General features: G+C 36.7%; 1 protein-coding gene across 13 annotated transcripts in view; it reads right to left on the reverse strand.

The window, feature by feature from the left end:
- Positions 1–12,376, reverse strand: part of ZNF521 (zinc finger protein 521) — a 229,323-nt gene that overhangs the window by 109,886 nt on the left and 107,061 nt on the right. For 12 of the 13 annotated variants that reach the window (XM_033059028.1, XM_042779256.1, XM_042779255.1 and 9 more), the window contains one exon: positions 7,354–7,438. In XM_033059028.1, the coding sequence (XP_032914919.1) occupies positions 7,354–7,438 (85 nt within the window). The remainder of the gene's footprint in view (positions 1–7,353; positions 7,439–12,376) is intronic. The other variant, XM_033059045.2, reaches the window with a different exon arrangement.

Genomic DNA, 12,376 nt, shown 5'->3' on the forward strand with positions numbered 1-12,376 from the left:
GCACCCATGGCCCCAGTAGGTGACACACAGAACCTGCAGCCCAGTGAATGGTGCCGCTGGAACGTGTGTACAGCTGCCTGTGCCACTTCCGAATACATCCTGAATTTTTTGTTAAATTGCGCAGATAATTAAAGCCTCTTCATATTTACAGTCTGCTTCATTGGTACCATGAATTCTGTTTTCAGTTACTGTCTGCAAATTCCCTCCCCACGCAATTTCATACTAAGCAATAACACTTCATTTTACATAAGTTTTATCTGATGTCCCCATACAGAGCTGCCAGCTGTACAGCAAATGTGCAGCTCTCAAACTGAGGCCTACTAGGCCACAGGCTCCATCCTGAGATCTGTAAGGCACCTTGCTGTCATTGGCAAGCGTTCCCTGCTATCGCTGCTACCATCGCTCCACACCACACACAACTTAAAATCATCTGATTATTAGAATTTGTGGTCCACACTCCATTTTATCCTTTATTTAATCTATCCCCAGATCACACATTTGTTTAAATGTTTTGGCTGGTTTACAAATCATGCAGCCATCTGCACAGTAGGTGTGACACCATTTTTTAGACAAAAGTTACATTACAAAACAACAAGGATAAAGTCATTTGAAATGCTTTGGTGTTTGTTATTCTGCCTGGTTTGCTTGGACCAACTCTAAGAAATAAATAGAATTATCTGTGTAAATCGATGAACATCTATGAAAAACAACACCCAGCAGAACGCAGAGCTTGCTCCATTACCTACGTTAATATCATGACAGCTGAGGAGAGATGACCTGGCCCACTTCTCATCTCTCCTGTACAGATGGCTATTAAAGAGAAAGTATCCCTTTTGTATGGTCCATGCAGAAACCCTTTATGGGCTTTTCAAATAAGCCAGCATTGCCCACAGGAGAGTAGCTTCCTGTTAGTATTAAACAGCCCAGATTTTGCCTATTTTGTAACCCAGCTCCTCATGAAATAAACCTACGTTTTCTCAGATTTAACTCCAAATGCTGATTTTCCTGGGTATTTCAATTACATCTCCTAATTTTGCAGACAAGATGGCCAAGTTTCCTCTAACTTTCATACAACTTCGTGTCAGCTCTGCCTGTAAACAGGTGACTCCCAGGCATTCAAATGATTTTCTGATGCTAAAAGGGTATGATTACTCTCTTCACTATAAATTGACAATTTCCATTTTTTACTGCTCAAAAAACAGTGAAAAAAAGACTAATGAAAGGAAGTCTTCACCTCCTTCCTCCTCAAGTGTATAGATCTAAATTTTTGCATCCTTTTTCTCCAGATCTCAGCTAAGAAGGACTTTACAGTATCAGATTTACTGTAGAGTGATCAAAGTGATGTTCTGAAGATTTATTACTTGAGGTCAACATGGTGCAACAAGTATTAGTTGCTCAGCACAGCTTTCTGCATAAGTGAAAGGAAAATCATGGGGTTTTAATGACCTTAGGCATTAGACAAATAATAGAATGTGTGAATGCCACATGCTATTACAACCATACAAGAATTTTCTTGGGCAGATTTCCAGAAAGCTGATTGAGGTATTTCCTTTGTCTTAATATCAGCGATGTTGTCCACATGTACCATAATGTACACTGCACGAACATGAGGCAAATAAGATGATTTATTTGTATAGGTTTATTATGCATGCAGTTAATACATGCATAATGCAAACAAGCACATCCACACAACACACAAGCATATATATATATCACTGCTACTGAAGGAATCAAAAATCATGAGTTGCACTAAAGTGTGCCTTTACATCTTCTAATGGTTGCATATTATTTGTTATTTTAAAACATCAATGTAAAAATTCGTTGCAGAGAAGTTAAAATGTTAGATTGCATTTTCTATATACTCTTCTTTTCAAACTTCAATTGTTTTGTCACAGATTTGGTTACTTTGGATTTGATGAAGTATTTATTTACTGGTGTAAACTAGAATTCCTCTTGTCAACTGCAGGATTGCTTCATCCTGTTTTCCCATTTGCTTTCTAACTTTAGTACTCAGTACCTTTTTTTCCATTCCCTTCACTTCCTCCTCCTGCTCACATCTGCTACCCTGCTCAATGCCACATAACATCCTTCATTCAAACTCTCCTCAACAGACTTCACAAAATGGGTTTTACACATGATAGTGAAAAGGTTAAAGAAAGAAAAGTCTGTTCACTCATCAGAAATTACATATTTAGAAACTATCAAAACTAGGGTTTCAAAAAGGTACTGCATCCTTCCCCTTTACTCCCCAATTCTTCAGAGGGGCAGTGGTTCTTGCTATGACACCGGGGCTTGCTTTCTCCATCAACAAAAGTAGCAGCAAACTACAAAGATTGTAGCTGTTTCCCCCTTTTATCATTCTCTTTGTCAGCCTGATCAGTCCTCAGTGGTAAATGTGCTGCTCTGTTGTGCACAGCCAGCGGCTCGCAATTTGCTCACTATGTTTCATGAGACAGTTGTTTGTGGCTGTTTGGAACACATTTACCTCTTTGGGGATTTATGCGCTAGTTGCAATGCCAACCTCCATAGTGATAGAAATTTCTTTCTAACTAAAATAGATAATTAGAAGCTGGTAATTATTGGTCAAGAATTATCAGAGTGAAAAAAATTAAGCTCTTCATAAATAGTTCTTGGCAATGTCATCTCTTTACATTATCTCATGCCTAACAGCACTTTACTCAGAGCACTTACAAATTTATACTACTGCTGTTGAGCTCCATAATTTCATATGGAGTAATTCCTTTCCTGAACTCCCCCAATTCTAAGCCATGCCGTATATGCACGTGTGAAAAATCCAAGGCAACTCCTACAGCAACTGTTTAGTCTATTTACACCAAACTGCATCAGATACTACAGATGTAAAGGAATCAGTTGAAGATGAAACAATGTTTAGTATGTCTGCTTAAAATAACAGTGAAAATAATAGGAGGAGCAGCAGAGTGCATCAAACAGAACACAAACAATGGCAGACTCTTTTCCTACTCTCTTAGGTCAAATGCCGACTGCAAACTATGTGATGAAAACAAAGGAATGTTAGAAAGTTTATTTTCCACAAACACCGTGTACCCCGAAAAAGAATTTTCTTAAAGAAGTGCTATGTATTCCACTCAGATAAAAAAATGGAAGAAAGAAGACAACTGAAGAAATACCATTTATGCCAACACTTTCTAAACTGGCATGAAACCTAGATTTATGTTTCCTCCTTTCCCACTCAAAAGCTGGAAATTGTTCCATCCACAAATTTCAGTATACACACCAACAAGCAAGTCCTCATTTGGCAATCATCTTTACAGTTATCCAAACAAAAGTACATGCCTACATCTAGGTCCAAAATAATGCCAAAACACAGGGACTATTAAAAAAAACCCCTCATCATGACTTGTTTTCTGTCTGCTAGCATCCCCTAGCCTAGCCTGACAGTGTGTAGTTTAAGCTAACATGGGCTCTGCTTGATGAAGCACAGTGCCTGGAAATGTGTGGACAGATCTGGCAGTCAGAACTCTTGAACTTTAGCTCACTTAATGCAAGTAAGGGATTCCACTTCTATGCCTCTTTCTCCTCATCCATTCCATGGAAAAGGCTTACTGCCCTGTCCCATCATGATGATGTTGGGAAGACTCAATTAAAGGCTGCAGAACAGTTCTAAAATGGAAAGTTCTAGAAGTAGTAAACATGCAGTTACTAAAGGAAAACTGCCCACCCCTATGACATCTTTTTATTACATAACTTGTATAATGTAAATTGCATTGTTGTCAAAGATGCTTAAGGTTACACTTCACTGGGTCATCAGCAGATTTTATTTTCCATTAGGTGGCATAATCCCTCTTGTTGAATTGATTGAAATGTATAATAAAATCTGTAAAAATGCTATATACTCTTAACAAAGAAGAGTAAGAGGCTTTTCAAATAGCTTCTAATCCCTCTTCCCCTGCTAAATGTCTAGTTGAGATTATATTTGATTAGACAAAAACACACACATATATACAACCTAAAAATACCTACCCTCAGTGGAGCTATTTTAGCCAACAAAGTAATTCCAGTTGCCTTATTTAAAAGTCTAAGTTTCACACTGGGGTTTTATAAGTATAGCTTTGCCTCAGTGACCTTCCATAATGCAACTTCTCTCTGTGGATGTAAGCAACATGAACTCAGTTTGCATCCCAGGATCATGTTCAAGGGGCACAGTGATTAGATGGGACACCATCAACTCTTCCAGGTTTTCAAACTGAATCATGATGTTGAACAGCAACTGTTTCCCTCAGCTGGCTGAGCATTATCTCTATCAGTGGTTCCAACTCATTTCTGAGAGGAGTTTAGTAGATTACTTTCCACTTTCACATTTGTCCCATGTTCCAGGTACCTCCCCTTTTCTCTTTTCTCTGAATTATGATTATGGAGCCCTTCAGGTAAGAAGACACTACATCCATCAATAACCACAATACAGATAATGGGAACATTTTACTATGAGAGGAAATAACAGTTCCTGACACTGTGCAATGATGTCTGTAAAGGCATTTATTGCCCCTACATCTGATCTAGGGATTATCACACTGTTTGACTATTAACTCCTGCCTTGCCCTTTCCCCTCTCTTGCATTTAAACTCCTTTCTTTCCCTGTGTCTTCCTGAAGCTACCTTACTTTTCTTTTCCCAGAGAATCAAAGACACTACATCCTGTTCTGTCAATCACCTACTAGGAAATCAGGGCAAGAAGACACATTTTATGAGATACATGTAAAAAAGGGAGGAATCAATATCTTTAGGAAACCATTTTTTTTGTTTGTTTAATATGCTGTGTCAACAAGCCAATATTCACTCCAGTGCTTAATCTAATATATTTCTCAATCTACATATTGATATGCACGCAAGTAGCTACAGGTATATATTATATATTCACACAAATGTGTTTGTATGTATGTTTTCTGTATAATGTATAAATACTACAAGAATAACTACAGATGTACATAAACTATGGCTGGTTAAAAGCAGCTTGATGTGACCCCTTGAACCTTTCTCTCTAGACAGAATGTGGTCTTGGAAAAAGGCTTGTGAACAACAATATAAATTAAAGGGGAGGGGGGAGAGCGAAATTAGAAAGATAGCTAAGGAAAAAATCCAATTAGTAGTGAGAAGACTAACAGAATTGGAGATCAGAAATTATTTTTCCTTGAGTTTCGATTCCGAGGTCACATTCAAAACTCTCCAGAACGCTGATATTCGTTTCACTCCACTCCAACACAAAATCCCCTTGCATTTGCTTAATCGAGGCTACATCATTAAGAGCTGCACTGTTAAGTCTGGCAGTGCAGATAAGAATCTTCCACTGAACACAGATTACCACACGCATGACCGGCAAATCTCCCTGCATGTTTTGCAAGCTCCTTTATTTCACTGGGAAGATTTTATATTAAGCACGTTTAAATCTGTGTCACTATGGTTATGTCATGAAGTAATATCATGCATGATTAGATAGAACACAGACAAAACAATTAAATATTGTTTTAAAAGATTCTCTTTCTCATTCAAGCTCATCCAGCTTTTAAGAAATTAAATGTAGGCAGTTAATAGCTCAGTTTAAGAAAATACATCTTTTCAGATCTGCAAGCTGAAGCTTGCTAAATGGATTTGTCCTGCTTTGCTGACTCTATCCCCATTTTGCTCCTCCCATTCTGACTCTTTAATAAAAACCACCCAGAAAATAGAGGGAAAAATAAATCTGAGTATTTAATGAAATAAATGAGCTCCTATTCTAAAAATGTGAGGCACTTGGGAAGTGAAGTGGGTAGCAAGCAAACACACCATCAATTCCAGCATCATCCCTTATAAACAGTATCCACATTCCCCATGAAGTTTCAGCATCATAAATGCTACAATTAAGAACATTTCAAACATTGGACTCAAATAAAACAGCAGAAATTATGACTTCTGTGTTTAATACTACCCTACTTTTAAATTCCATTACTGACACAGATTGAATACTCTGAAGTAGTTCAATTTATCTCCTACCCAAAAAATAAAAAAAGACATCAAAACTAAGGTTTAACTTAATGGGTAAATTGCCTGTCTCCTTTAAAAAAACAGTTTGTCATTTCCGTTTATTCATTTTTATGAAAAATATAAAATGTTTGTGCTCTAAATATGTAACAACTTAAATAAAGCACCCACAGAAATGGGCCATTAAGTTTTGGCAGATAACTTTCTTTTACAGTGCAGCCAAATCGCTAAGTCTCCATGGAAGAAATCTGCATGTTACCTCAAAAGAAAAAAAAGAATTACCACCAAACTGGAAAGTGAAAAATCAAGCAAATTCTCTGCTCTTGGATATATAATCACTAGTTTCTATACCATATTTTTGGTCTGTGCTTTGCAAGATTTTCTGCTATTGTAGCAAGAAAACAGCATAAGGGAAGCAGGAGCAAAAAAATCAATGGTATCCATCTCTGTTTTGAAAAGCAAATTTCAAAAAAAGACTTAAAAATAACAAACCAGGAGACAATCCTGGCAATGTTATCTTATTAGTGAGCAAATGATGTGCTTGATAAATTTAATTGGCTGATAGAACTCTTAGTGCTATTACTGAGTAGTTACCAAATTGAAAACATTATGGGTAAACCTAGGGGAATCAGCAAATAATAGGAAAATATGAATATCAAAGAAAAAGCAGCTTTTGTTTTATTCCAATTTACAACTATAACAGCTTTGTAAACATCAGGATCCAGGAATGCTAAAAGACTTTTTAAAAAATGTTTTTACCTTAAAGAGTGTATTCCATTATTGTATACTACAATACCTTACTTTAAAAATAATTTATAGCATTTAATTGTATACAGATACATTCAGGATTTTTTTCCAGACTGCTCAAACATATCGAACAATACTATTTTATGGCCATTTGAATTATTTATGTTTCCTAATGACAAAAACTCACCAGTTTTGATTTTGGTACTGAGGTGCTTGAGAAGTACACAGTAGTGTCATTACCATAATAACTTCTGAAATTAAAACCTGTCTAAAACTCTACGGAAAGCTAACATCCAGTTCATTAACCATTCCTGTTAGTTTGTTTTCAATAATGCAAAAATGATTAGAAGTTTAATTTGCTAATCACCTGTGTTTTGACTGGCAGTAGATATATAATTCTCTGCAGAAGTCTAAACTAGCCCTTGCAGAAAATAAAATATGCTAATGCTTTATCAAGTCTAATAATATGAATAAAAAAATCAATCATGACTAGGTTAATCATTGATGGATCCACAATTAATTTCTCCTTAACTCTGTTTAATTTTAGAGACAATGATGATAATGAGTAAGAAAAATGGCTATTTGTCTTTGAGAAGTTTTAATGCTCACTTACCAATCATGTGGTTTGCAACATGAACTTGGATATCCCACTCGTTGTAGAAAACCATCTGACATTTGATGCACTGGTAGGTCTTCTTCTAAAGAAACAAGGGTAGATGAAATTTACTAAAACATACAATTTTAATAATTTCATTATCACTCAAAATACCGAGTTCACAGTGGTAATTTAAAGTTCTCCAGCAGTGATTTTATTAAGGCTTAATTATTAATATTAAAAAAAATAACACTCTGTAGGTTCTGTAATACCTTTCATTTGAGTTTTCTGAAACCTGGTAAAGATTGTTGTCAACTTCCTAACTCCATGGACACATCAGTATTGCTAAAACCTCTACCATACTCATGGAAGACAAAATGGAATGAGGATATATGGGATGTAAGCCAAACAACATTGAAATCAATGTGGATCCTTTATTTTACACCAGTGGATTACATCCACTACAGTACAAGGGAGAAGCCAGGAAAAGAACACAGAAATGAGAAATGTGTTGCTCTCATTTTCAGGGGCTGCAGAATCTCCTCTGCACTACACATTTTAAATGGTCCATCAGGCTACCATTTTTCAAGGAGGAAAACCTCTCATATAGTCTGGAAAAAAAGTTCCTGTATTAGGGCCTTTGCTTCAATAATATCTATTGGCAAGCCTGTACTAAAACCGGGAATCCTGACTGGAAACCAGCCAGAGACCATGCCTTCTGGCCACATTAGATTGGGCTTGACTTACTTAAAAATCATGGTGTATACAGCTCAAATTTCATTATAAACCAGGAAATACATTACTCTGCTCAATTTGGTGCACAGAACACGTTTTTCATTTCTGTCTTGATGTCTTTCAAAAAAGATCTGCTCTTTCACTTTTCTACAAGGTATGTAACTTGTCCATGACATTTCAATATCCTAAAAATTTAATTGCATTTTCTTTCATTATTTTTCTTGATCTGAATCGGCCAGAGAGTTGATATTGGAAAGCATTTTTTAAAAAGTGATAGCTAAGAGTGTATTCAAAGTAAGGTTTCATTTTTCCTTCATAAGACTTAAAATCTGCAGTTATCCAGGCGTCTAAAGAGAAAATTCAGATTCATACAATTATTCAACTGCATAATTGTAGTACCAAGGACTCAAGTCCTAAGGTAACAGTCCTGAAGAGCTCAATTCTTGTTTTGAAGATGCAATGAAGTCAAGGTAAGCCCTGAACTGCCACATCAAGGCAGTAACTCAAGAGACACAGATCTTTCTGTAAAGCCACAGGCACCTTGCCTACATCAGCAAAAAAGAAGAAAAAAACACAGAAAAACACATATTTTTTAAAGAATGTAAAGTCACAAGAAACTGATACAGATGTATTAAAATTGCAGATTTCCCATATATTAGTTGAAGAAAAAATAAGGTTCACTGGATAACGTGCGTCAAAAATACAGCCTCTCTTGTATATATTTAAGTTGTGAAGAGTTTTATTCAGCAATTATTTTCTTTAAAAGGTGTTGGCTTTTTTTACCTTACTCCAAACAGTAATAAAGACTTGCTAGGCTTTTTATCCGCATCTGAATTTAGATGCCCTGTCCCAGATAGGGCAAGTGCCCATGTATTAAGTGTCTTTCTACTTCAAGCCTATAGGCAGGAATATAAAGACTTTGCAAATATATGTTGTTTTGCCTTACCAAGTTAACTGAAAAATTAGTGACTAATCAAAGTCAGCTCTGAAATTAAGTGTTCCTGTGGGCTCCTCTTTACAAATCTCCCATTGCTTCGCATACACAGAGGCTATTTTAATTTTCTCAATGACAATAAAATGTACCGTGTCTCTTCATGGCGGAAACAATAATAAGCTTTTTTTGGTTTTTTTTATTTAAATTAACCTTAGTTTTTCAAAATTTAACGACGTTAAATGATTATGTAGACAGTCAAAAATCAATGGCCATCCAGAAACCCAAACAGCTTTGACATAGTGTTACTGTTAAAATTTGTAAAGCCAGCTGTTTTTAAAGATAAAATACTTTCTCTCTTTTTTTGTTCTTGTGACAATACTGGTAACATTGGTAGACAATCAGATTTAGTCTAAGGATTTCCTATTATATATTGGTAAATTTAACCTTACTGCACTATATCTAGATCTAGTAAAGACTTCTAAATAATGACAGTCACAATCAACAATTTATTATGCTAAGCTCTTTACAAGATGCTTTTTGATGCTGACATATAGAACAACAATATCGCATAAATAACAATCACTCTCCCTTTTTTAAAAACATTGTTTCCCTTTAGAACTAGTTAGAAAATATTTCTTACTCCCTGATGACTGGCACTATGTATTGTTTATTAGCATACCCCTAGCATTATTCCTGATATGTGACTTTGTTGAAAAACAAAGAAACATAAATGTAATGGCTGGTCTTTTCTCTTGTTAGCAGAGCAGTGTAGAGTGCATGTCAAGAATTGTCAGCAAAATTATGACTGATGTACATAAAGACAACACATACAAAGGTTGGGGATTTTTTGAAGTCAAATGCTAAAAAGTAAAGTGATTTGACAACAACAAAAAATAATAATTTACTAGCAGTTACTAGCCTGTTCAAAATGATCTGACATATTTGCAGAATCACACACAGAGTTTTTCTTTTTATCATGAAGGGAAGATTGTTTTTATGACTGCTGCTTGATCAAGCACTAGCTCTTTTTTGTTTCCAAGCATACTCTAAAATGTTGACATCAACTTTTATTAGCTCAACACACACTCATCTTAAAGTGTCTAAACTTGTGCATGTTTAAGTTTTTATTTTAAAAGCATACTCAGTAAATTCCATTTACTCCTAGATTTTCAAAGTGATCAAACCCAGTCGTTTTCATACCATGTTGAACGAAACACACATACTTATTTCCATATGTTTCACATTCTAAGGAAGTCCTTGTTTGCTGCAAGTTACATATTAGTCTCACAAGCTTGGTCAGAACCATGGGACTCATAACTGCTCACAGGAGTTCCTGGGTTCTGATGTGCTTCATGGCTGATCCCAATTCCATACTAGGGTGAGATATGGGGGGAGACCCAGAACCTCCTCATACTGTGTTCCCAAAAAGAGGAAACTTGGGGGAACGAGACATAAATGAACCCTGAGGTATTGCAGCTCTGTGCCCCTTGCCTGGATAGAAAGGAAAAGCCTTGAAGCACTTGTGTCGCACACCACAGAAGAAAAATTGGACTGTAACTCAAGAAGGCATTTGAATTTCTCTGGAGTGTCTCCACTTTGCAGTGCAAGATGACTCTAAACAGAGAGGAGCTCAGGGTTGTGGCAGCCATCCTTGCCTTGTCCTGTTGCAGCTGTTTGTAGTAGGGAATTTTGGCTGAGCTCCCTCGCCACTCTGCGCAAGTCTACCACCAGTGAAGGACTGAGCAGGACTGGACAGGCACCCCAGGGCCTGCTGCTCCAGCTCACAGCCCTGAGCAAATCCATTCCACACAATGAAGAGAGGACAGTTAAGGGCACTTACACCCTAATCTGCCACAGCTGCTTTTCCCAAAGGACACCTGTCAGTCTCCTGAGCAGATAGAATGACAGTGTTATCATTCTTCCCTACAAACACAGAAAAAAGCTGGCACATGTTTCCTGTAAGAGAGTAGTTTCAAATCAGCAATGGTGGGCCACAGAACGCTCTTGCCAGTACATTTACGTATGGACTCGGACAGGACCAGTTGAGGAAATGGAGAAGACACAACATGCTGTAAACTGTACCGTCTTGCAAAAATTCCCAGAGATTTGTTCCAGATGACAAAGGTACATGGAATTAAGAAAGTGGTTTAACTTTTTCCTTTTACTATTATTATTATTATTATTATTATTATCACCTCATCTTTTAATAAAACTCTCCAATAGGCAAGTCCTTAAATCCTACACTGAACTCCCTCCTGTCAAGAACCTAAGTGCCAATTTTTCTCCTCCATGCTGAGTGTAAATCTGAGGCCCAAGTCATTCCTGGGGCCATCCAAAATCACTATAGAAGAGTAACTGCTCGGACAAATGTCTTACAAGAGTATTGGGCGTCTGTTGCTTCCTGTTTTCACAACCATTTAAAAGCCTTCCAACATTCAAATCTTCTCTGTGACTTCATTTAAAGAGCTTTGGATTGGGCATATGCATCTGTCTTCTAACCTTTTGAATAGCTAATGTCACCTAAACCGTTAATTATTGTCGCCATCCTCACTTATCACTCTGCAGTTTTCTGAATTTCTTTTCTATTAAGGTGCCCAGTGTCCGTGTCATGTGAAATGAGACTTGGTTGCTTTTATAGGAATATGAACTTTCAATTGGTACTTCAATTCTGTGCACATAATTTTATTTGCTCTGCTTTTACAAATAAAGCAAAACAACTAATAATCACCCTACTAGAGGATTTACAGTTCTATTCAGAAGTGCTTCAAAAGTATGCAGAAAATACTTCTGTGAAGACTTTTGTGCCCTGTGATTGTCTGAGGTACTGATACATTCTTTTTTTCCTATTCCCCAGCCTCATTATATTACTTGAAAATGAACTGCATATGCTACTTTTTGGCTCATGCTCCACCTCCTTGTCAAAATCATTCAGTATTTTATCACCTGCCTATTTTGTTCTGACATTTCCCCGGTTTTGTACTATCAGGGAATTTCATCACCTTACTACTTATTCTTTCTTTCAGACTACTGATACGCTGCATAAGTTCAACAAAATTGGTGCAAATAATGATTCTTAAGGTTTTCCATTATTTACACGCCTCCAAACCAACCTGCTTCAATTCACAAGACCCCTATGCTTTCCATACCCAAGATCGTGTTTCTTTTCTTTTTTAATCAAAGAAAGTATCTGTCCCTACGCCATACTTATTCACCCAGCAGATTAGTCTTTTGTGCTATACCATTTCAAAAGCTTTGCTAAAACCCTGGTAAATCATGTTTATAGGCTTCTCTGTCAGCACTTGTGGCTATTCTCTCAAAATACTCTTTATTGAAAATTTTAAGCATGATCCTCCCTCTGTGAATCTTTGCCCT

This window comes from Catharus ustulatus, chromosome 1, assembly GCF_009819885.2.
Source record: "Catharus ustulatus isolate bCatUst1 chromosome 1, bCatUst1.pri.v2, whole genome shotgun sequence".
Classification (NCBI taxonomy): Eukaryota; Metazoa; Chordata; class Aves; order Passeriformes; family Turdidae; genus Catharus; species Catharus ustulatus.